At 46.0% G+C, this 26411-nt stretch overlaps 1 protein-coding gene across 1 annotated transcript; it reads left to right on the forward strand.

Moving 5' to 3' along the window:
* Window positions 1–10608: 10608 nt before the first annotated feature.
* aipl1 (aryl hydrocarbon receptor interacting protein like 1) lies at window positions 10609–19259 on the forward strand. Its single transcript, XM_033046435.1, has 6 exons — window positions 10609–10817; window positions 13315–13494; window positions 14652–14840; window positions 16270–16446; window positions 17730–17871; window positions 18856–19259. The coding sequence occupies exons 1-6, from the start codon at window positions 10722–10724 to the stop codon at window positions 19059–19061; spliced, it is 990 nt and encodes a 329-aa protein (XP_032902326.1). The 5' UTR covers window positions 10609–10721; the 3' UTR covers window positions 19062–19259.
* Window positions 19260–26411: the final 7152 nt, after the last annotated feature.

Consider the following 26411-nt stretch of genomic DNA (forward strand, 5'->3'; position numbering starts at 1 on the left):
CCGTTGCTGCCTTACAGCACCAGAGACTCGGGTTCGATCCCGACTACGGGTTTGTACGTTCTCCCCGTGACCTGCGTGGGTTTCCTCCGAGATCTCCGATTTCCTCCCACACTCCAAAGACGTGCAGGTTTTTAGGTTAATTGGCTTGGTATAGCTGTAAATTGTCCCTAGTGTGTGTAGGATAGTGTTAATGTGTGGGGATCGCTGGTCGGCGCATACTTGGTGGGCCGAAGGGCCTGTTTCCGCGCTGTATCTCTAACAGGTACTTCCCTTTATTCTGACGCTGTGCCCTCTGATCCTAGACTAGTGGAAACATCCTCTCCACATCTGCTCTGTCCAAGTCCTTCACTATTCGGTAAGTTTCAATGAGGTACCCCCTCATCCTTCTAAACTCCAGCGAGTAGAGGCCCAGTGCCGACAAACGCTCAGGAAACGTTATTATTTAATATGATGCTCCATTGAAGGGAATGCAAGGCAGGACTGGGTCGTGCTTCTGATAACATGAGCATGTTTTGGCTTGGGCTTCTCCATGGGGAAGGGTGGGGCGAGGTTTCTGCTGAGTGCCTCAACTGCCTCCGTGACCCTGGACACATTCTCTGGGTGGGTCCGTTTTGGACGGGTCCCATTGTGCTGAGGAGGCTGATGGCCCTGGTCCCAGAAATACTTCAGAGAAGGGAGGAGCCACAGTTAAAGGAGACTGAAGCTGTAGTTAAATGAAGAAGCCGCTCCTGAACCTGGACCTTACAGTTTTCGGGCTCCAGCACCTTCTTCCTCAATGGGAGGAGTGAAATGAGTGCTTGGCCGGGGTGGGTTTAGTTTAGTTTAGTTTAGTTTAGAGATACAGCGCGGAAACAGGCCCTTCGGCCCACCGGGTCCGCGCCGACCAGCGATCACCCGAACACTAACACTATCCTACACACGCTAGGGACAATTTACATTTACACCAAGCCAATTAACCTAGAAACCTGGCGGAAACAGGCCCTTCGGCCCACTGAGTCCGCACCGACCAGCGATCCCCGCACACTAACACTACCCTACACACACTAGGGACAATCTGCACATGCACCAAGCCGGTCTACCTACAAACCTGCACGTCTTTGGAGTGTGGGAGGAAACCGAAGATCTCGGAGAAAACCCACGTGGTCACGGCGAGAACGGACAAACTCCGTACAGACAGCGCCCGTAGTCGGGATCGAACCCGGGTCTCCGGTGCTGCAAGCGCTGGAAGGCAGCGCCTCTACCGCTGCGCCACCGTGGCCGCCCTTATTGTGCATGAATTTAATGCTATTTGACTTCTTTCATTCCAGACTACACAGCGGTGGGGCCATCCCCTTTCCCCAGCAGGAGGCTTCTCCCAACATGTCATACGTTATGAACTTCCCATTGATCTCTGGGTCCTCAGGGGTAGGTCGATCGATGATCAGTCATTAAGCTTATTGTTTCGTTTTGTTGAAAGCTTCAAGAGGGGCACAGCTCACGGTGAGAGGGGCAAAGTGTTAAAGCGATGTGTTGGACAAGGGGCGTCACGGAGGCGCAGCGGTAGAGTTGCTGCCTTACAGCGCTTGCAGCACCGAAGAACATACAAACTCTGTACAAACAAGCACCCGTAGTCAGGATTGAACCCGAGTCTCTGGCGCTGTAAGGCAGCAAATCTATCACTGCGCCACCATGCCAGCCTTAATACTGTTTTGCGATACTATTCTGATTAATTGACCTGCCATTTAGCGCTTTGTTTTGCAGGCATGTCACCGACGCAGTATTTGAGCACCTACTGCAGGTGTGATGAAGGTTTAAGTCTGTTGTATAAAACAGCCTTCGATCAGCAGGACAAGGATAAGGATAAATATGTTAACTTGAAGGTAGGATGCATGTGCAGCAGAATTTATCAACATATCGGAATGAGTAAAGCAAATAGCAAGTAGGCAGGCGGTACAATATCATAGCTGCTGCCTCCTTAAATCATGAGAGGAATAGATCAGGTAGACGCACAGAGTCAGGGATGTAATGCTGTGGCTCCCCAAGGCGCTGGTTAGGCCGCATTTGGAGCATTGTGAGCAGTTTTGGGCTCCGTATCTGAGGAAGGATGTGCTGGCTCTGGAGAGGGTCCAGAGGAGGTTTACGAGAATGATATCAGGAACGAGTGGGTTAACATATGATGAGCGTTTGACAGCACTGGGCCTGTGCTCGCTGGAGTTTAGAAGAATGAGGAGGAACCTCATTGAAACTTACCGAATAATGAAAGGCGTGGACAGAGTGGATGGGGAGAGTGGTTGTTTCTACTAGGGGGAGAGTCTAGGATCAGAGGGGACAGCCTCCGAACGTTCCTCTAGGAAAGAGATGAGGAGGAATTTCTTTAGTTAGAGGATGGTGAATCTGTGGAATTCATTGCCACAGAAGGCTGTGGAGGCCAAGTCAATGGATATTTTTTGTAAGGCAGAGATAGATAGATTCTTGATTAGTATGGGTGTCAGGGGTTAATTGGGGAGAAGGCAGGAGAATGGGGTTGAGAGGGAAAGATAGATCAACCATGATTGAATTGTGAACAGACTTAATGGGCCGAATGGCCTTATTCTGCTCCTATTACTTATGAACTTGTGAACTTATAAATTAGGTTAGTGGATAATCATCGTATTCGGTTTGTTACCTAATTATGTTTCCATTCTGTAGTCAAGACCTCGTTTTGCTGTTAGTCAAGTTTCCGTGTAATCTTGCCCCTGAGAATGTAAAAGTCCTGTCCCACTGTACGAGTTCATTCAAGAGTTCTCCTGAGTTTGCCCTGATTCGAACTCGGAGAATTACGGTAATGGCCGCTCGCAGGTACTCGGGGCTCTCGTGGACATTTTTCAACATGTTGGAAAATCTTCACGAGTCTTCCCGAGCTTACCGCGTTTCCCGAGTACCTGCCGTTAGCGTTACGATCCGCTAAGAGACGTCCCCGAGCTCCGACGTACCCGCTACGTTCATTCTCCGTGCTTACCATGAGTTTGATTTTTTTTTAAACTCGGGAGAGCTCTTGGAATGAACTCGTACAGTGGCATAGGGCTTTAAAAGCAAAGTCGCGCTCAGGAGCTCAGCTTTGACTGGTCCCCTGCTGCTCACCAGTTTTAATAAATAAATCGCCTGTGACTTCGAACACCAACTCCACATGACTGTTCCACTTTGCTCAGATTCTCCTTCTCCAATCAATCTTTTTATTAGAAGTAGACATATTATAAAGTATAGTTACATATTATAGTAAAAAGACTTTTCATATACATCAGTCATACATTATTAAAATGTTCAATTATCAACTACTTCTGCTTCTAGTGTTTTTATTTTTTATAGAAAGAGAGAGGAGGGTAGAAAGTTACAAATTAAAAAAAACAGAAAAACAGAGGAGGTGGAATGGGTTACCTGTAATACGTCAATGGAGATAGGTTCGTAGGTTATAAAGTATAGCTTTTCATCTGATCCTGAGTTCAAGTTTCAGTTGGGTCCTCGTGCTGTGCCAATCTATCCCTTCAGATAGTTAATGAATGGAGCCCAGATTTTATCGAAAATATCTTGTTTGTCCATTAAGACAAGTCTAATTCTTTCTAAGTATAGGGTCTCCGACATTTCCGTAATCCACATATTAATTGTGGGGTTTGTAGGGCCTTTCCAAAATTTTAATATTAATTTTTTCCCGATTATTATACTGTAGTCGAGGAAATTTTTTTGGTTTGTTGTGAGTGTTAAACTTTGTTCTGATATTCCAAGTATTATTAATTTTGTGTTTGGGTCCAGTTTTGTATTAATAACTTCTGAAATTATTTCAAAAATATCAGTCCATAAATGTTTAAGTTTTATACAGTTTGCAAACGTATGTGTTAAATTAGCCTCTAGATGTAGACATTTATCACAAATAGGAGAGATTTGTGGGAAGATTCTATTTAGTTTTAATTTAGAGTAGTGTAGTCTATGTAAGACCTTGAATTGTATTAAAGTATGTCTGGCATTTAATGAACATTGATGTATTTGTTGTAAACTTTCGTCCCACATATCTTTCGTTATAGGGTGACCTATTTCATTTTCCCATTTGTATCTATATGGTTCGGTCGGTGGTACCTCGTTGTTTAGTAGGGTGTTATAAATATAAGCTATTAGTTTTTCAGTATTAGGATGCTTGTTCAAACATTCATCAAGAATTTCTGATTCCCTACTCCTGTAGACTTGTGTATTAGATTTAACATAATCTCTAATTTGTAGATATCTGAAGAAATTATTTGAGTGCAGTCCATAATTCTGTTGTAACTCTTGAAATGAAAGAAAAGTACCTTTCCCATAAAGATGTCCAATATTTTTGATTCCATAATTTTTCCATTGTGTGAAACCTTTGTCCATAAAGGATGATTTGAATGAAGGATTATTTACAATGGGAAGGCATAGTGGTATATTATTCAATTTTAAATCTTTTTTTATTTGTTTCCAAATTCGTATTCCACTATGTATTATGGGGTTTTCTTTATAGGTTTTTTTGTGCAGTTTTGTGGGGGCAAATATGATCGGACCTATTTCAAAAGGTAGACAGTCTTCCTTTTCCATCATTAACCAATCTGGTTGTCGATCCATTTCTTCCAGCCAGAAATTCATGTTTTTAATATGGACTGCCCAAAAATAAAATAAGAAATTTGGCAAAGCCAAACCTCCATTTATCTTTGACTTACATAAATGTTTTTTATTTATTCTATGATTCTTATAATCCCAGAAAACTTGTAACAATGGAGTCGACATTTTTGAAAAAAGTTTTTGGAATATATATCGGAATTAATTGAAATAGGTACAGCAGTTGCGGTAAAAAAATCATTTTTATAGCATTAATTCTCCCAAGCATAGAAATGGGGAGTGTTTTCCAGTATTGAATATTCTTATGTAGTTTATTCAGTAAGGGTGGGAAATTTAGTTTAAATAAAGAGGTATATGTCTTAGTTACATAGATTCCTAAGTATTTAAATTTATCTTTAACTATTTTAAAAGGGGATTGTTGTATTGTATGTAAATTTAATTTTGTTATTGGCATGATTTCACTTTTATTCCAATTAATTCTATATCCCGAAAACTGACCAAATTGAGTTATTAGATTTAACAAGTTTAGAATACTAGTTTCTAATTTTGTAATATATATTAGTACATCATCTGCATATAAGGAAATGTTATTCCTTGTGTCTCTAGTATTGTATCCATATATTCCTGGATGGTTTCTAACGCTTTCTGCTAGGGGTTCGATTGCAAGAGCAAATAATAGTGGGGATAGTGAACATCCTTGTCTACAGCCTCTAGAGAGATTAAATTTAGTTGATAACATTTTGTTTGTTAATATTCTGGCTGTTGGATTAGAATATAACAATTTAACCCATGTACAGTACTTCTCTCCTAGTTGAAAAATTTTCATCACCGAAAATAAATATGGCCATTCTACCTGGTCAAATGCTTTTTCAGCATCTAACGAAATAATTGCTAGCTCTGCGTTAGGGATTCTATTGGAGTATATAATATTAAATAATCTTCTCAGATTATAAAATGAATAATGTTTTGGGATAAACCCTGTTTGGTCGGGATGTATTAATTTACTGATCATTAAGCTCAATCTATTAGATAGAATCTTAGTTAATATTTTCTGATCAGTATTTAAGAGGGCTATAGCTCTGTATGAACCTGGGTCTTCAAGATCCTTGTCCGTTTTTGGTATGAGTATGATTGTAGATTCATTTAGAGTTCCTGGGAGTTTCTGTTGAGTGTAGGCGTATTTGTACATTGTCTGTAGGCGTGGGGAAAGCAAATCATAATTTTTTTAATAAAATTCAGAATTTAGACCATCGGGGCCTGCAGCCTTTCTGTTTTTTAAAGATTTGATTGACTCTTCGATGTCTTTTATCGTAATTTCAGCCCCTAGTAATTCTCTCTCTTTCTGATCTAGATCTAACGATTAATTTTATATGAAATTTATTTCTTAGGAAATGGAACATGCATTATTGCTCATCTACAGGTTAAATGAAATACACACTGAAAGGTTGTACAACTTGATGAAAGTCAATGAAGATTTCAAAGTGGACCTGAAATTATTCATAGCTCTTGCGGGTCTGACGTCCAGAATCCTATTTAAAGAGCCAATGCAAGTATAAAGTCCCATTAGAATTCTCTGGAGTTTAGAAGGATGAGAGGTCATCTCATTGAAACATCTAAGATTGCTAAGGGCTTGGACACGCTAGAGGCAGGAAACATGTTCCCGATGTTGGGGGAGTCCAGAACCAGGGGCCACAGTTTAAGAATAAGGAGTAAGCCATTTAGAACGGAGACGAGGAAACACTTTTTCGCACAGAGAGTGGTGAGTCTGTGGAATTCTCTGCCTCAGAAGGCGGTGGAGTCAGGTTCTCTGGATGCTTTCAAGAGACAGCTAGATAGGGCTCTTAAAAATAGCGGAGTCAGGGGATATGGGGGAGAAGGCAGGAACGGGGTAATGATTGGGGGATGATCAGCCATGATCACATTGAATGGCTCGAAAGGCCAAATGGCCTACTCCTGCACCTATTGTCTATTATCTATTGTCTATTGTCATTGCTATCAGGGCGGCACAGTGGCGCAGCGGTAGAGTTACTGCCTCACAGCGTCAGAGACCCGGGTTCGATCCCGACCACTGGCGCTGTCTGTACGGGAGTTTGTACGTTCTCCTCGTGACCAGCGTGGGTTTTCTCCGGGATCGGTGAAAGTGTAAACTTGTTCCCAGTGTGTGGGATAGCATTAGTGTGCGGGGATCACTGGTCGGTGTGGGCTCGATGGGCCGATGGGCCTGTTTCACGCTGTATCTCTAAATTAAACTACTCAATACTTCCTAGACTGGTTCACGGAAACAACATTAATAGTTTTCACAAGAGTGAATGTTATCATAGATCCTTGTCTTTTTTTTAATTGGGTTAATATTTTATGTCAAAGATCTGGTTTTATTTCCATTTGTGTAATTTTTTACATGTGGGCATTGTGATTGTTTCTCATTGACTGTGGTTAGTTTAGTTTAGTTTAGTTTAGTTTAGAGATACAGCGCGGAAACAGGCCATTCGGCCCACCAGGGCCGCGCCGACCAGCGATGCCCGCACATTAACACTATCCTACACACACCAGGGACAATTTTACACTTATGCCAAGCCAATTAACGTACAAACCTGCACGTCTTTGGAGTGTGGGAGGAAACCGAAGATATCGGTGAAAACCCACGCAGGTCACGGGGAGAACGTGCAAACTCCGTACAGACAGCACCCGTAGTCAGGATGGAACCGGGGTCTCTGGCGCTGTGAGGCAGCAACTCTACCGCTGTGCCACCGTGGCCGCCCCTAGGCTATAGTGGGCAACACTGCTGTTTCGTTGTTGTGTGCAATGGTTCTCAAACTTGTCATCTTTTGTCTCAGTAAGGATGCTATTGGACCCAACATTATCTCCGGCAGGGACCTGCTGGAAAAGGCGGACTTCTACGCTCTGCAATGGAGAGCTTCTGATGTTGGTCTCGGTGGTGACCTTTGGCTTCTGCTGTCTTATTTGTTTTAAGTCGCAGCACATAAAACAGTACAGCACAAGAACAGGCCCTTCGGCCCACAATGTCTGTGCCGAACATGGTGCCAAGACCGTCCCTTACCTGAGTCTGAAGAAGGGTTCATCCCGAAAGATCACCTAGTCATACAGTCATAGAGTCGTACAGCGTGGAGACAGGCCCCTCGGCCCAACTTGCCCACAACGGCCAACAATGTCCCAGCTACACTACTACCACCTGACTGCATTTGGCCCATATCCCTCTAAACCTGTCATATCCAGGTACCTGTCCAACTGTTTCTGAAATGTTATGATGATATCTTCTTTTTCACCAGAGATGCTGTCTGTCCCGCAGAGTTACTCCAGTATTTTGTGTCTATCTTCGGTGTAAACCAGCATCTGCCGTCCCTTCCGATGCCATCTCATACACAACTGCGCGCAATCCATATCTGACTGTCTACCCGATCTATGCCTCTGAATATTTTTCAGTCAAATATCATAAACCTAAGTAAAACACAAAGTGCTGGAGAAACTCAGCGGGCCAGGCAGCATCTGAGGAGGGAACCGATTCATGTATTGTCTTTCTGCTGACCGGATAGCACGCAACGAAAGCTTTTCACTGTACCTCGATACAGGTGACTATGAACGAAACTTGAACACAAACACTTTGTCTTTTTAGTAAGCGCAGTAAGTGCAGGACTCAGTGGACCTGTTTTCGCGCTGTGTCTCTTAACTAAACAAAAATGATACATATAAAATTATAAAAGGCCTGGACAAGCTAGTTGCAGGAAAAACGTTCCCAATGTTGGGGGAGTCCAGAACCAGGGGCCACAGTCTAAGAATAAAGGGGAGGTCATTTAAAACTGAGATGAGGAAAAACCTTTTCACCCAGAGAGTTGTGGATTTGTGGAATTCTCTGCCACAGAAGGCAGTGGAGGCCAATTCACTGGATGAATTTAAAAGGGAGTTAGATAGAGCTCTAAGGGCTAGCGGAATCGAGGGATAGGGGGAGAAGGCAGGCACGGGTTACTGATTGTGGATGATCAGCCGTGATCACAATGAATGGAGGAGCTGGCTCGAAGGGCCTAATGGCCTCCTCCTGCACCTATTTTCTATGTTTCTTTGTTTCTATGAAAATAGTGCCAAAACATGGCCGCCTCTTGCAAGCGGTCCCAGTGGACAGTTTCTGTCCACTTTGCCAAGCGGGGATTGTGCGTAGATATGGCAATACTTGACTGAACTGTATGTAAAAATAGAATTTCAATGAGCGTTTGCACATGAGATAATAAAATACCATTGACCATTGATATTGACCTTAATTCACAGAAGATTCATTTCCTTCAGTGTAATGTGTTCTTTTTAAAATTGTGAGTTAGTAACAAAGGTCTGAAGTTGGTAATAATAATAATAATACAATTTATTGTCATTGTAAATATGTACAACAAAATTTCAGGCGCACTGCGCTTACTGTAAACCAGTAAGTGCAGGACTCAGTGGAGCTGTTTTCGCGCTGTGTCTAAACTAAACGAAAATTATACATATAAAATTATAAAAGGACTGGACAAGCTAGTTGCAGGAAAAATGTTCCCAATGTTGGGGGAGTCCAGAACCAGGGGCCACAGTCTAAGAATAAAGGGGAGGCCATTTAAGACTGAGATGAGGAAAAACCTTCTCTCCCAGAGAGTTGTGAATTTGTGGAATTCTCTGCCACAGAATGCAGTAGAGGCCAATTCACTGGATAAATTTAAAAGAGAGTTAGAGCTCTAGGGGCTAGCGGAATCAAGGGATATGGGGAGAAGGCAGGCATTTACTAGTAATAGCAGATACTTCAAAATATGTGCAGCAAACTTTTTCATGCACTATCAAAGGGTAAGATAAGGTGCAAATAGGTTTACTTTCTGTGCAAGACAAGACAAGATTTGGAGGGATATGGACCAAACGCAGGCAGGTGGGACTAGTGTAGCTGGGACATGTTATCCGATGTGGGCAAGTTGGGCCGAAGGGCCTGTTTCCACACTGTAGCACTCTATGGCTCAATGACAAAGTGCTGGAGTAACTCAGCGGGTCAGGCAGCATCTCTGGAGAACATGGAAAGTGTAATTTTCGGGTCGCGACCCTTCTTCAGACTGGCATCTGAACATGGATCCTACTGTTAGTCTTCAGACTGACTATTCTTCAGACTTTATAACAATCTGAAGATAGGTCCCGACCCGAAATGTCACCTAATCATGTTCACCAGAGATGCTGCCTGACCCGCTGAATTACTCCAGCACTAGCAGAGAATTGTGGACGCAGCCCAGACCATCACACAAACCAACCTCCCTTCCATCTACACCTCACGCAGCCTCGGCAAGGCTGGCAGCATCATCAAGGACCAGTCGCACCCCGGCCACTCCCTCTTCTCCCCTCTCCCATCGGGCAAGAGGTACAGAAGTGTGAAAACGCACACCTCCAGACTCAGAGACAGTTTCTTCCCAGCTGTTATCAGGCAACTGAACCATCCTACCACAAGTGGTCCTGACCTACCATCTACCTCATTGGTAACCCTTTTGGACTATCTTTGATCGGACTTTACTGGACTTTATCTTGCACTGCATGTTGCTCATGTTATTCCCTTTATCGTGTGTCTATACGCTGTAAATGGCTTGATTGTAATCACGTATTGTATTTCCGCTGACTGGTTAGCATGCAACAAAAACCTTTCACCGTAGCTCGGTACATGTGACAATAAACTAAACTCAAAATCAAACTCAAACACTATGAGTCTATTTTTTGTAAACCAATAAATGCAGTTCCTCGTTTCTCCTCTTTACTTCCTGGGCATTTGTGCTTAACAAGATTTCAATATTTCCTTTGAGTTCTTGTATTGCTAAATGTTCGTTCCTTTGAAGCAAATGGCAGAAATAAAGCCAGGATTTAAAAATAATTCTAGTTACTAGCAGGAAAGGGAAGTGCCACGGTTAAGTAGCTTTAAGCATTATGCAACGGGATATTCTTAATGGTGTAGAGTGCTTTATTAGCTCGGCCCTCCTTACCTTCTTCCCCGCCCCCTCTCCTAAACCCTTCCTTAGCTTAATCCAGCTTTAAAAACCTTTTCTTTAAAGACAAGACAATCTTCACAAATGCATTTGTATGTATGTGTCGTGTTGTCTGTAATATTCCCTCCCAATCCATAAGCTCTCAACATGGAAGAAACATATCTGACAAATATAGAAGGCGTTAAGAAGACGATTCTTCACGGAGGAACTGGTGAACTACCAAAATTTCTCACCGGATCCAAAGTAGGTTTGAATATATTTCAGCACTACATGACTAATCTAAAAATATTATGGATTTACGACATTTTCAAACTGTATTAAAGTAAAATAGGTTGGATAATTTATTGGAATGTATTGTCCTGATAATGTATTAGTTTAGAGATACAGCGCGGAAACAAGCCCTTTGGCCCACCGAGTCCGTGCCGACCAGCGATCCCCGCACACTAACACTATCCTACACCCACTAAGGGCAATTTTACATTTATACCAAGCCAATTAACCTACAAACCTGTACGTAGAAACATAGAAACATAGAAAATAGGTGCAGGAGTAGGCCATTCGGCCCTTCGAGCCTGCACCGCTATTCGATATGATCATGGCTGATCATCCAACTCCAGTATCCTGTACCTGCCTTCTCTCCATATCCCGATCCCTTTAGCCACAAGGGCCACATCTAACTCCCTCTTAAATATAGCCAATGAACTGGCCTCAACCACCCTCTGTGGCAGAGAATTCCACAGATTCACCACTCTCTGTGTGAAAAAAAAAATTCTCATCTCGGTCCTAAAAGATTTCCCCCTTATCCTCAAACTGTGACCCCTTGTTCTGGACTTCCCCAACATCGGGAACAATCTTCCTGCATCTAGCCTGTCCAAACCCTTAAGAATTTTGTAAGTTTCTATAAGATCCCCCCTCAATCTTCTAAATTCTAGCGAGTACAAGCCGAGTCTATCCAGTCTTTCTTCATATAACATCCCGGGAATGAGTCTGGTGAACCTTCTCTGTACTCCCTCTATGGCAAGAATGTATTTCCTACGTCTCTGGAGAACGGGAGGAAACCGAAGATTTCGGAGAAAACTTACAGGGAGAGGTACAAACAGCATCCGCAGTCGGGATCGAAGCCGGGTCTCTGGCGCTGTAAGCGTTGTAAGGCGGCAACTCTGCCGCTGCACCACCATGCCGTCAATTATTTTAACTTGTATATTTTAAGAAATTAAAATTAAATTGTAACTTAAATAAAATAAAACTAAACCATAACTTATTTAAACTTCAGTGTGATCTATTACATTCTATCGTTAAATTTTTAATTGATTTCTATTTCTCATTGTTGTGCTACACTTCAATTAATTTGACAAAAGCAGTCAATATTTAAAAATAATTGAACTGGAAGCTTTTGTGTTCCATAATAACTTTATGGGGGGAAACATTTTTTACTCAGAGGGTGGTGGGTGTATGGAAGGAGCTGCCAGAGCAGATAGTTGAGGCAGGGACTATCGTAATGTTAAAGACACAATTAGACTGGTGCGTGGATAGGACGGGTTTGGAGGAATATGGACCAAACGCAAGCAGGTGGAACTAGTGTAGATGGGAGTTGTTGGTTGACGCAGGCAAGTTGGGGCCGAAGGGCCTGTTTCCACGCTGCATCACTCTACGGCACTAATGATGGTCCAATTCTACACGGCCATCGTAGAGTGTGTCCTCAACTTCTCCATCATGGTCTGGTTTGGCTCAGCCACCAAGCACGACACCTGGAGGCTGCAGCGAATCGTCCGATCAGCTGAGAAGGTTGTTGGCTGCAACCTTCCCTCCATTGACAAACTGTACACTGCAAGGGCCAGGAAGCGAGCGGGCAAGATCACCTCTGACCTCTCTCACCCTGGCCACAAACTCTTTGAATCACTTCCCTCTGGAAGGCGACTCCGGACTGTCAAAGCTGCCACAGCCAGACATAAAAACAACTTTTTTCCACCAGCAGTAGCTCTACTCAATAACCAAAAATCTGTAGCCTCCTTCTGCTCTGGTATTTTATTTAATTCACAAGTTTAAACTAATGGTTTATTATTAATATTTAATGTTTTATGCGTCATTCTTAATTGTTACTGTATGTCATGTTGTCATTTGAAGCACCAAGGCAAATTCCTTGTATGTGAATCCTTGGCCAGTAAACCTATTCATGTTCGTTCATGTTCAAGTCCCATGGTTAATGTATAAGAAACCATTTTTTCAAGTAGCCCCAATTATCAGTGAGTTTGCTGAACACCAGTCTTGCTACTTCAGACGCTCGGAGCTGACTCATTCTCTACCACTGCTTTAAACAAGATTGCCGAACCCAAGAGAGGTGAACTATCAATGTGTGAAGGGCCTGGGTCCATGCTGTTTGACTCTCGGACTCCAAAATATATCAAGTGTAGAAAGGAACTGCAGATGCTGGTTTAAATCGAAGGTAGACACAAAATGCTGGAGTAACTCAGTGGGACAGGCAGCATCTATGGAGAGAAGGAATGGGTGACATTTCAGGTCGAGACCCTTAAGGGTCTCGACCTGAAACGTCACCCATTCCTTTTCTCCACAGATGCTGCCTGTCCCGCTGAGTTACTCCAGCTTTTTGTGTCTCTCTTCAGTTAAGGGTCCCCTAAGAAGGGTCTCGACCCGAAACGTCACCCATGCTACCTGTTACTCCAGTATTTTGTGTCAATCTTCGTAAAAATAAATAAAACAATCTTTATTTCTGGTTACCTAGGCCACGTTTCATTTCCGGACGATAAAATGTGACGGGGATCGGACGGTCATCGATGACAGTAAGCAAGTCGGCCGGCCCATGGAAATAGTTCTGGGCAACATGTTCAAGATGGAGGTCTGGGAAATTCTCATCGCATCCATGAGGATCGCAGAGGTTGCTGAGTTCTGGTGCGATGTGATCGTGAGTGTTACAGGAAGAGTTAACGTGCCTAGACTCCTCTCTCCTCTAATCCATTGTTTTCACACCTCACCCTTCCTTATCTCTAGACTCTCCTCTGATCTGTCTTTTTCACACCTTACCCTTCCTTATCTCTAGACTCTCTCTCCCCTAATTCATCGTTTTCACACCTTACCCTTTCATATCTCTAGACTCTCCTCTGATCTGTTTTTTTCACACTTTACATTTCCTTATCTCTAGACTCACTCTCCCCCTAATGTGTCATTTTCACACCTTACCCTTCCTTATCTTTAGACACCTTCTCCACTGTAGTTTTCACACCTTACCCTTTCATATCTCTAGACACCTTCTCCCCTGATCTGTCTTTTTCACACCTTACCCTTCCTTATCTCTAGATTCCCTCTCCCCTGACTCTCAGTCTGAACCCAAAACGTCACCTATTCCTTCTCTCCAGAGATGCTGCCTGACCCGCTGAGTTACTCCAGCAGTTTGTGTCTGCCTACGATGGGAAATGATGAATTTCGTTTGATTTAGTTCAGTTGAGAGATACAGCGCGGAAACAGGATAGTCCCTACCTGAACGACCTCCTCTGGCAGCTCATTCCATACACACCCACCACCTTTAGTGTGAAAAAGTTACCCCTCAGATTGCAATTGAATCTTTTCCCCTTCACCTTAAACCCATGTCCTCTGGTCCTCGATTCACTTACTCTGGGCAAGAGACTGGAGAAGTGCATCGACCCGATCTCTTCCTTTTTAGTTTAGTTTAGTTCAGAGATACAGCGCGGAAACAGGCCCTTCGGCCCACGGGTCTGCGCCGACCAGCGATCCCCGCATACTAACACTATCCTACACACACTAGGGACAATTTTTACATTTACCAAGCCCATTAACCTAGAAAACCTGTACGACCTTGGGAGTGTGGGAGGAAACCGAAGATCTCGGAGAAAACCTGCGCAGGTCACTGGGAGAACGTGCAAACTCCGTACAGACAGCACCCGTAGTCGGGATCGAACCCGGGTCTCTGGCGCTGTGAGGCAGCAACTCTACCGCAGCGCCACCGTGACCTCTCATGCTTTTATTCACTCGATGGGCCGAACGGCCTAATCCTGCCCCCATCATGTTTGACTGTATGGACTTGTCTTCTTCCTCCTCCAACAGCACACAGGACTGTATCCGACGGTCGCCAAGAGTCTGCGGCGGGTTGCCGAGGGAAAGGATGCCACCGACTGGCACATCCACACCTGTGGTCTGGCCAATATGTTTGCCTACCACAGCCTGGGATACGATGACCTGGATGAGCTGCAGAAAGAGCCACAGCCTCTCATCTTCATCATTGAACTCCTCAAGGTTGAACAGCTTTCTACTAAGTAAAGGATTAAACGCAGAGTTAAGTCAGTCTGAGGAACCCGAAACGTCACTCCTTCTCATTCCTTCTCTCCAGAGAGGCTGCCCGTCCCGCTGAGTTACTCCAACATTTTCTGTCTATCTTCGGTGTAAACCAGTTCCTTCCTACACATATAGACACAAAATGCTGGAGTAACTCAGCGGGACAGGCAGCATCTCACAGAGTCACAGTGTGGAAACAGGCCCTTCGGCCCAACTTGCCCACACTGGCCAACGTGTCCCAGCTACACTAGTCCCACCTGCCTGCGTTTGGTCCATATACCTCCAAACCTGTCCTATCCATGTACCTGTCTGACTTCCTTAAACGTTGGGATAGTCCCTGCCTCAAGTACTTCCTCTGGCAGCTTGTTCCATGCACCCACCAACCTTTGTGTGAAAAGGTTACCCCTCAGATTCCTATTAAATATTTCCCCCCTCACCTTAAACCTACTGTAAGCCCTCTGGTCCTCGATTCCACTATTCTGGGCAAAAGACTCTATGCATCTACCCGATCTATTCCTCTCATGATCTTATACACCCCTATAAGATCACCCCTCATCCTCCTGCGCTCCAGGGAATAGAGTCCCACCCTACTCAACCTCTCTCTACAGCTCACACCCTCTAGTCCTAGCAACATCCTCGAAAAATCTTCTCCGTACCCTTTCCAACTTGACAACATCTTTCGTATGACACGGTGCCCAGCACTGAACACAATAGTCTAAATGTAGTATTTAGAGTTCTCCGGAGTGAAAGACACAAAATGCTGGAGTAACTCGGCGGGACAGGCCGCATCTCCGGAGAGAAGGGAGGGGTGATGTTTCGGGATAGTATTGATGAGGGAGTGGGGGAGTCTGGAAAACGGGAGTAATTGAAGAGACGAAGGGCGTGTGAGGTGGCTTGGACGTAGGTCGGGAGGGATTGGAGCGGGAGGGGGGATATGGAGTCGAGGTACAGTAAAGATGAGGGAGTGGGTGAGGGAGTTAAGGGCCTGTCCCACTAGGCGATTCTTTTAGGCGACTGCCGGTGACTACGACAATGGAATTCACCGGTCAGCACCGGCGACAATCTACGTCACCTGGCGACAAACCTACGACAACCTACGCCGGGAGAAGACAAGCTACGACAAGCCCACGGTCACCAACTACCGCCGAAGAGTTTTAAACATTTCAAAATCCAGTGGCGACCAGAAAGACGCTACGACTCTTTGGGCGACTGAGGAGATTACTCACGACCATACAGGCGACACCCCGGCGACCATGTGGCGACAGCCTAGCCGCCGGCAATCGCCTAAAACAATCGCCTACGTGGGACATGCCCTTTTATCCCCTACCGTCCAGTAATGGTGACGCGACTTTCACTGTGGAGTAGAAACGTGTGGTGTGTTTATACGTAGATCGAGTCACCCAGCGCGTACAAGCGGGAAACCTGGGCCCTGAACGACAATGAGAAACTGCAGGCCGTTCCCCTGCTACACGGCACGGGCAACAAGCTCTACAAACTCGGCAGGTATCCACAGGCGCTGGCAAAATACCGCGAGGCAGTTATCTGCCTCATCAACCTCCAAGTAAAGGTATGTAACGGTTCTACGCTGAAAACCACACTGAATCACGTTAGCGAGTCCATGGAAACAGGCCCATGGGCGCACGGTGGCGCAGCAGTAGAGTTGCTGCCTTGTAGGGCCAGAGACCCGGGTGCTGTCTGTACGGAGTCTGCACGTTCTCCCCGTGACCTGCGTGGGTTTTCTCCAGGAGCTCCGGTTTCCTCCCACACTCCAAAGACGTGCAGGTTTGTAGGTTAATTGGCTTTCTATAAAAAACATGCAAATTGTCCCTAGTGTGTGCGGGGCAGTGTTAGTGTGCGGGGATCGCTGGTCGGTGCGGACTCGGTTGGCCGAAGGGTCTGTTTCCGCGTTGTAAACGTACAAACAGACAGCACCTGTAGTCAGGATCGAACCCATGTCTCAATGGTGATCATAATGGCCGCCTCGCCAACAGTCCGTCTCGTCACTCCTCTGTTTTTATTATTTTAAGTATGTCTTGAATGTATGTTTTAATGTTTCTTGGTATGTTTTATGTGGGGAGGGGGGGAAGAGGGGATCGGGGGAAACTTTTTCCAGTCACTTACCTCGACGGAGATCCGTTTTTTTTTCGGCTCGCATCTCCGTCCCCCCCCGCGGCCTAACAACGTGGAGTGGTGTGGCCTTTCCCGGAGACCGACCCGGAGCTTCAAGCCGCGGGCGCGGCGCGGAGTTCAACACCGGGAGCTGTGATCCTTTGCCGAGGATTGTGGAGGGCCTGTGGACTGTAACACCGTGAATCCCGCGGTCTCCGGTAAGAAGAGGCCGACTCGGGAGCTCCATGCAGCGGAGTGTTCCGATCCGTCCCGACGCCGGAGTTTCCATCATCCCGACGAGAGGGCTTCGGACATCGGACCGTCGGCCGCGGCAAACTGTGGCGAGTTCAAAAGTCGCGACCACGGGTGAACAAAGGAGGAAGAAGATTGAACTTTATTACCTTCCATCACAGTGAGGAATGTGGAATCCACTGTGGTGGATGTTTATGTTACATTTTATTTTATGTGGCTGTGTGCCTTGTTGCTTTTTACTTAGCTGTATGGTAACTCAAATATCACTGTACCTTAAATATAGTACATGTGACAATTAAATTGAATCTTGAATCTTGAAAGGCAGCAACTCGCCCGCTGCGTCTCCGTGCCGAACTCCGGGTACTCCGGTTTCCTCCCTCATCCAAACGTTTGTAAGTTAATTGGTGGTATATTTCTTCCACCAGAGCCCGGTAGGATATCATTGCCTAGAACAAGGTTTGGAAAGTAATTCTCATATTTTTGTTTTAGCTGAAGCCCTGGGAGATTCAGTGGCTGAAACTGGAGAAGATGGTGGTCACTCTAGTTTTGAACTACTGCCACTGTCTCTTGAAGATGGAAGAGTATTACGAAGTGTTGGAACAAACCACCGACATCCTCAACAAGCACCCAGGTGGGGATAGAACGGCCAGGTTACAGCTAGAAACTCAGGGGGTCAATGTTGCAAAACAAAACTATCAGCAAAGTTTTTGAAGACTTAAATCTCAGTTAGCTTTAGTAGAGTTTATTGTTGTTATTGTCACGTGCACCGAGGTACAGTGAACATTTTATACATTCCTTTTCTATCCCTTTTCTCCAGAGATGCTGTCTGACCTGCTGAGTTACTCCAGCTTTTTTGTGTCTATGCATGATTACAATGCAGCCGTCCGCAGTCCACAGATAGAGGATAAAGGGTAGAACGTTTAGTCCGGTAGAATCTGTTTAAAGATGGTCTGAGCGTCTCCAATGAGGTGGATGGTAGGTCAGGACCGCTCTCTAGTTGGTGAGAGGATGGTTCAGTTTAGTTTATTGTCACGTGTACCGAGGTACAGTGAAAAGCTTTTGTTGCGTGCTAACCAGTCAGCAGAAAGACAATACGTGATTACAATCGAGCCATTTACAGTGTACAGATACATGATAAGGGAATAACGTTTAGTGCAAGGTAAAGCCAGCAAAGTCCGATCAAGGATATTCCGAGGGTCACCAAGAGGTAGATAGTAGTTCAGGACTTCTCTCTGGTTGTGGTAGGATGGTTCAGTTGCCTGATAACAGCCGGGAAGAAACTGTCCCTGAATCTGGATGTGTGCGTTTTCACACCTGTACCTTTTGCCCGATGGGAGAGGGGAGAAGAGGGAGTGGCCGGGGTGCGACTGGTCCTTGATGATGCTGCTGGCCTTGCCGAGGCTGCGTGAGGTGTAGATGGAAGGGAGGTTGGTTTGTGTGATGGTCTTGGCTGAGTCCACAATTCGCTGCAATTTCGTGCGGCCCTGGATGGAGCTGTTCCCAAACCGAGCTGCAGTGCAAGGTAAAGCCTGCACAGGCCTCGTCCCCACATGCTTTCCAAGACTTCCATTCATCTTTGTTCCACCTTTCATGACATGTTGACCTCTTTCCACAGGCACGGTCAAAGCCTACTTTCTTCGGGCCAAGGCCCATGCAGAGGTGTGGAATGAAGCACAGGCCAAAGCAGATTTTGACAAGGTTTTGGAGTACGACATCGGAATGGCCAAATCCGTGAAGAAGGAGCTACGGATGCTAGATTCCAGAATGAGGGATAAGGAAGAAGAGGAAAAGCTGCAATTCAAGAGGATGTTTCAAAAATGAATTTGCCACCAAACCATGAAAATGCACCATTGTGGTCAATGAGACCTTACAAAAAGTGTAGTCAACCTGTTTTCAATTGGAGAGTCTTTCTCTTTCAAGCTTTTTCCATTTGTTGAACCTAAACCTTCTTAACGTGTTAGACAGAACTATTTCAATAGGCATTGAGATGTGGGGAGATATTATTCTTTAGTAGACATTCTTAAGGCAACATAAAACAAAAATGTGGATTATAGCAATCAGAATGTTTATGCTATTTAGTATTTTGTTTTAGTTTTAGAGATACAGCGCGGAAACAGGCCCTTCGAGTCCGCGCCGACCAGCGATCTCTGCACACTTACACTATGTTGGAGGAGTCCAGAACCAGGAGCCACAATTTAAGAATAAGGGGTAGGCCATTTTAGAACGGAGAGGAGGGAAAACTTTTTCACGCAGAGAGCTGTGAGTCTGTGGAATTCTCTGCTTCAGAGGCCAATTCACAGGATGCTTTCAAGAGAGAGTTAGATAAAGATAGCGGAGTCAAGGGATATGGGGAGAAGGCAGGAACGGGGTACTGATTGTGGATGGTCAGCCATGATCACAGTGAATGGCGGTGCTGGCTTGAAGATAACTATGTGGCAGCTGTCGTGTTTGTTAACCACTTATGTACGGTTTTAGTCGTGGTAAAAGAGGCTTAACCAAGGCTTGTTCACTGAGTGCTTGTGTCATTACGCCTTTATTTATTTATTTCTTTATTTATTTATTATTTAATTCTTTATTTCGAACAGAATAAAAGAATAAAGAGCAAGTGTGAAACAGCATACAACAAAACAAAACAAGAATATTTATAAAGTGTCACAAACAATATCTATAAATAAATGTAATCGTATATGTCCGAAAAGGAGCAGGAATAAGCCAAAGCTTATTAATTCCCACCCCTTAAGCCTTCAAGGACAACTTAATGTTGAAGGATTCCCTGCCTACAGTATCAAGTTAATCTCTTAGCATCAAACTCCTGGGGGGGGGGGGTACTATTTAAACAAAAGCAACAAGTGGTGTGATAAAATGGCACAATATAACAAGGGTTATAGGTCAGGCAACATATCGGGAGAGAAAGGATAGGTGAAGTTTTAGGTCACCTTCAGGTTGTGAGTGGGTTGGGGGGGGGGTAAGAACAGTGAAAACTACAGTGTAAAGCTTTTTGTTGTGTGATATCCAGTCAGCGAAAAAGACTATACGTGATTATGGTCAAGGTAGACACAAAAAGCCGGAGTAACTCAGCGGGACAGGCAGCGTCTCTGGAGAGAAGGAATGGGCGACGTCTCGGGTCAAGATCCTTCTTCAGACTGAGAGTCAGGGGAGAGGGCCTCACAGCGCCAGGGACCCGGGTTCGATCCCGACTACGGGTGCTGTCTGTATGGAGTTTGTACGTTCTCCCAGTGACCTGATCTCCGAGATCTTCGGTTCCCTCCCACACTCCAAAGAAGTACAGGTTTTATAGGTTAATTGCCTTGGTAAAATGTAAACATTGTCCCTAGTGGGTGTAGGGTAGTGTTAGTGTGCGGGGATCGCTGGTGGGTGCGGACCCGGTGGGCCGAAGGGCCTGTTTCCGCGCTGTATCTCTAAACTAAACTGAACTAGAAAGGAAGAGATCAGATCGATGCACTTCTCCAGTCTCTTGCCCAGAGTAAGTGAATCGAGGACGTTCTCCCCGTGACCTGCGTGGGATTTCTCCGGGTGCTCCGGTTTCCCCCCACACTCCAAAGACGTGCAGGTTAATTGGTTTGATGTAAATGTAACTTACTTATTGTCCCTAGTGTGTGTAGGATAGTGTTAGTGTGCGGGGATCTTTGGTCGGTGCGGACTCGGTGGGCCGAGGGGCCTGTTTCCGCTCTGTATCTCTAAACTAAACCTAAAACCTTTCATGAGTCACTGACAGGCCAGGGGTTTAAAATTGGATGAAAAATAGGCAGGTAGACACAAAATGCTGGAGCAACTCAGCGGGACAGGCAGCATCTCTGGAGAGAAGGAATGGGTGACCCTTCTTCAGTATTTATTCTATAATCAAGAGTTCTTCCCCCCCCCCCCCCCCCTCATTTCAATGGCATCCAACTGCCAACAAAGTCTGAAGGAGGGTCTCGACCCGAAACGTCACCCATTCCTTCTCTGCAGAGATGCTGCCTGTCCCGCTGAGTTACTCCAGCACTTCGTGTCCATCTGTGTTTTAGTCCCATTTGAAAATGATGTTTTTCCTCAAAATTCTCCAGATTGTAACGGATGAGAGATGCATATCGGCTGGTGAGACCAAACTGAAGATATAAGTTTAGTTTAGTTTAGTTTAGTTTCCAGATGCAATGCGGAAACAGGCCCTTCGGCCCACCGGGTCCGCGCCGACCAGCGGCCCCCGCACAATAAGACTACCCTACACACACACTGGGGACAATTTACATTTACACCAAGCCAATTAACCTACAAACATGTACGTCTTTGGAGTGTGGGAGGAAAGCGAAGGTCTCGGAGAAAACCCACGGGGAGAAGGTACAAAGAGAGAGCCCGAGTCTCTGGCGCTGTCAGGCGGCCACTCTAGCGCTGCGCCACCGTGACGCCCTCAGAACTAGAACTCAAGCACGAAACTTTGGTTTTACAAAAAAATTCAGACAAAAAAAATGTTTCAGTTTACGAGATATTCTTCTATCACTCACTAGAGGGCAGTGCAAACTCAGGGGAGAAACATAAGATTCCTTTTCATTAGCAACCCTGACTGTTATACCGTTATAGTCTGTTATACTCTGTCCCTATACCCCCTCCCTCGACTCTGTCCAAGGACCTCGACAGTCTTTCCAGGTGAGGCAGATGTTCACTTGCACCTCCTCCAACCTCATCTACTGTATCCGCTGTTCCAGGTGTCAACTTCTCTACATCGGCGAGACCAAGCGCAGGCTCGGCGATCGTTTCAGCCGAACACCTCCGCTCAAGTTCAAGTTCAAGTGAGTTTATTGTCATGTGTCCCTGTATAGGACAATGAAATTCTTACTTTGCTTAAGCACACAGAAAATAGTAGGCATTTACTACAAAACAGATAAATGTGTCCATATACCATGATATAATTATATACACACATGAATAAATAAACTGGTAGTGCAAATAACAGAAAGTGGTTGCTAGTAATCAGAGTTTTGTCCGAGCCAGGTTTAATAACCTGATGGCTGAGGGGAAGTAGCTATTCCTGAACCTGGTTGTTGCAGTCTTCAGGCTCCTGTACCTTCTACCTGAAGGTAGCAGGGAGATCAGTGTGTGGCCAGGATGGTGTGGGTCTTTGATGATACTGCCAGCCTTTTTGAGGCAGCGACTGCGATAAGTCCACCTAAACCTACCTGATCTCCCGGTTGCTCAGCACTTCAACTCCCCCTCCAATTCCCACACTGGCCTTCCTGTCCTGGGCCTTTTCCACTGTCAGAGTGAGGCCCAGCGCAAATTGGAGGAACAGCACCTCATATTTCGCCTGTTTAAGAAGGAAACTGCAGATGCTGGAAAATCGAAGGTAGACAAAAGTGCTGGAGAAACTCAGCGGGGGCAGCAGCATCTATGGAGCGAAGGAAATAGGCAACGTTTCGTGTCTGAAGAAGGGTTTCGGCCCGAAACGTTGCCTATTTCCTTCGCTCCATGGATGCTGCTGCACCCGCTGAGTTTCTCCAGCACTTTTGTCTACCTTCATATTTCGCCTGGGCAGCTTACACCCCAGCGGTATGAATATTGACTTCTCTAACTTCAAGTAACCCTTGCTTCCCCTCTCTCTCCATCCCTCCCCTTCCCAGTTCTCCCACCAGTCTGACTGCCCCCTGAGTACATTTTATCTCTGTTTGCTTCGTTGTCAGCTTCTCCCAACTAACGATGATCTATTCTACATTTTCCTAGATCTCCACTCTCTTTGTGGTCTTGTTCTCACACCTCACCCTTCCTTATCTCTATCCTTGTCTACCTCTCCCCTGACTCTCAGTCTGCAGAAGGGTCTCGACCCGAAACGTCACCCATTCCTTCCCTCCAGAGATGCTGCCTGTCCCGCTGATTTTTCACACAGAGAGTTGTGAGTCTGTGGAATTCTCAGCCTCCGAGGGCGGTGGAGGCCGATTCCCTGGAAACTTTCAAGAGAGAGTTAGATAGGGCTCTTGAGTCAGGGGATATGGGGAGAAGGCTGGAATGGGGTACTGATTGTGGATAATCGGCCATGATCACATGTCTATTGTCTATTACTCCAGCATTTTGTGTCTATCTTCGGTTTAAATCAGCATCTGCAGTTCCCTTCCTTCACACTGAAGATTATTGTTGACTCTAAGTGTGGGGAAAGATAAAACTCTGACTGAAGTGAAGTTCTATCACTTCTTAAGGAATTAGGTGTTTGTGAATAACAGACGGTTGCTGTATAATAAACTCAGTGAAAGCATTAGACTAGGAATATATAAACATTTAACAGAAAGTGCTCTTCCATGCAAACCATTAAGATATTTTAATTTGAAATTATTCACAAAGTCAAACACTGCATTAAAGGGGAAGCTGGCAAAGGTATTTGAACTCAGATGAGGAGGAAGAAAATGGCATTAATTCAATAGAAAGGTGGCCTCACAGCGCCAAAGACCCAGGTTCGATCCAGACTACGGGCGCTGTCTGTACGGAGTTTGTACGTTCTCCCCGTGACCTGCGTGGGTTTTCTCCGAGTTCTTCGGTTTCCTCCCGCGCTCCAAAGACGTACAGGTTGGTAGATTGACGGTTTGGTATAAATGGAAATTGTGTAGGATAGTGTTAGTGTGCAGGGATCGCTGGTCAGTGCGGACTCGGTGGGCCACAGGGCCTGTTTCACCGTACAGACAGCACCCGTGGTCAGGATCAGGAACCCGGGTCTCTGGTGCCGTGAGCGCTGTAAGGCAGCAACTCTACCGCTGCGCCACCGTGACTGCCTGCAGATTGCTCATTAAAACTTTTACGCAAGACTTAACTTTGTCCAGTGCAACAAGTCTAACTGGCCGATGGAAGCAGCCTGGCAGCGCGAAACATTCATGGTGCATGTGACTCCAACAGAGTCGCTGAGATATCTGCTTGTGGTCTCACCCTTCTTTTTAGGGGCTGTAATCAATAATTAATTACTAACGCTGAAACTGCATTTTCTGCTTCTTGTGCAAACCAACCTCCCTTCCATTGACTCCATCTACACCTCACGCTGCCTCAGCAAGGCCAGCAACATAATCAAGGACCAGTCGCACCCCGGCCACTCCCTCTTCTCCCCTCTCCCATCAGTCAAAAGGTATAGCGTGAGGGGAGGGGGTTTGGGGGAGGGGGAGAATAAAAGGGGACCTGGCGCAGGGGCAACTTTGTAACGATGTCAGCGCCCTTTATGTGGCAACCATTTGCATACCTTGGGTGTGCAAGCAAAGAACTTCACTGTGACAATAAAACATTCATTCATTCTGAAGTGTGAAAACTCACACCTCCAGATTCAGGGACAGTTTCTTCCCAGCTGTTATCAGGCAACTGAACCATCCTACCACAATTGGAGAGCAGTCGCTGAACTACTGTCTACCTCATCGGACGATCTTTGATTGGACTTTACTGGACTTTACCTTGCACTTAACTTTATTCCCTTATCATGTATCTGTACACTGTGAATGGTTCGAATGTGATCACGTATCGTCTTTCCGCTGACTGCGTAGCACGCAATAAAAGTTTTTCGCTGTACCTCGGTACTCGTGACGATAAACTGAATCAAGCTAAACTAATGCACCTGGCAAAAGACATCAACTTAATATTGGAGCCAATTCAAGTGTCAGAAATAGGAAAGAACAGCGTGAAAACTGTGCGGAGAGTGTCGGAGCAATGCTGGGCAAGAAACTGAGGGAGACCAGATTGTCAACTAAAATCACAACTAGGAATGCAAACACTTCCTGACGTACGCAATAGGCGACTTACATAAACTCACACTTAGGTAAACAATTCTTTTCTCAGGCTCTAATGTAATTCATAAGTGATAGGAGCAAAATAAGGCCATTCAACCCATCAAGTCTACTTCGACATTCAATAATGGCTGATCTATCTCCTCCCAGCTCAACCCCATTCTCCTACTTCTCCCCGTAAACCCCTAATCAAGAATCCATCTATCTCCGCCTTAAAAATATCAATTGACGGCCTCCACGGCCATCTGTGGCAATGAATTCTACAGATTCACCACCCTATGGGTAAAGAAATTCCTCCTCCTCCCCTTCCTGGTCCTCGACTCTCCCACTGATGGTGAGTTAAAATTTGTTAAGACATTTTTATTAAATGAAACAACGCCGGCGCCTTATGGGCCGCCGCCTGCAAAGGGGGGAAGGTCGGAATCCGCCGAGACCAGAGAGTAGAGGAGGTGGGAGCTGGAGGTGTGGCGACACGAGGAGCGAGGGCCAGTAGGAGGGTGAACCTGGGTAATGCCTCTAGCGCCTTCACGGTCTGCTGGGACACAAAGATGGCCGGGCGAGGGGAAGGGCGGTAACGGTGGCGCAGCGGTAGAGTTGCTGCCTTACAGCGGATGCAGCGCCGGAGTTCTGGGTTCGATCCCGACTACAGGCGCTGTCTGTACAGAGTTTGTGCATTCTCCCCGTGACCTGCGTGGGTTTTCTGCGACATATTCGTTTTCCTCCCACACTCCAAAGGCGTACATGTTTGTAGGTTACTTGGGTTGGTAAAGGTAAAAATTAGCCCTAGTGGGAGTTAAGGGCCTGTCCCACGAGCGTGCGACTCTATGCGGCAAGCGCGACCTAACGTGGTCGCTTGAGCCATACGGCCTCGTGGGACCGAGCCCACTTCGATTGCCGGAGCCGTATGGAGTTGTGCGGAGCTGGTCCCGACATCGCGCGGGGCTCTGAAAAACTGACCGTGTTCAAAAATTCCACGCGGCAACGGCCTGCCGGCCCGCAGCCGCCTCGACGCCGTACGCACCGCCTCGATGGGTGTGCGCAGCGTCTCGACGCCGTACGCAGCATCTTGACGCCGTATGTCACGCGCGAACCTCCCGCGGACTTTGCTCGAACTTCACGTCACTCACTCGACCTCCACACGGCCCCCGCTTCCGGTTTGGTTGCGCATGCCGCATGCAGGAGCATGCTGGTGGGACCTGCCCTGTACGGGGATCACTCGACCTCCGCGCGGCCCCCGCTTCCGGTTTGGTCGCGCATGCCGCATGCAGGTCGCATGCTCGTGGGACAGGCCCTTTAATGTGCGGGGATCGCTGGTCTACGCGGACCCGGTGGGCCGAAGAGCCTGTTTCCGCGCTGTATCTCTAAAAAAAAACTAAAAGAAAGGAGAGGAGGGGGACGTGGGTTCACGGGCCGAGCCGGTTAAGGAGACGGA

Source organism: Amblyraja radiata, chromosome 28 (genome assembly GCF_010909765.2).
Source record: "Amblyraja radiata isolate CabotCenter1 chromosome 28, sAmbRad1.1.pri, whole genome shotgun sequence".
Taxonomy (NCBI): Eukaryota; Metazoa; Chordata; class Chondrichthyes; order Rajiformes; family Rajidae; genus Amblyraja; species Amblyraja radiata.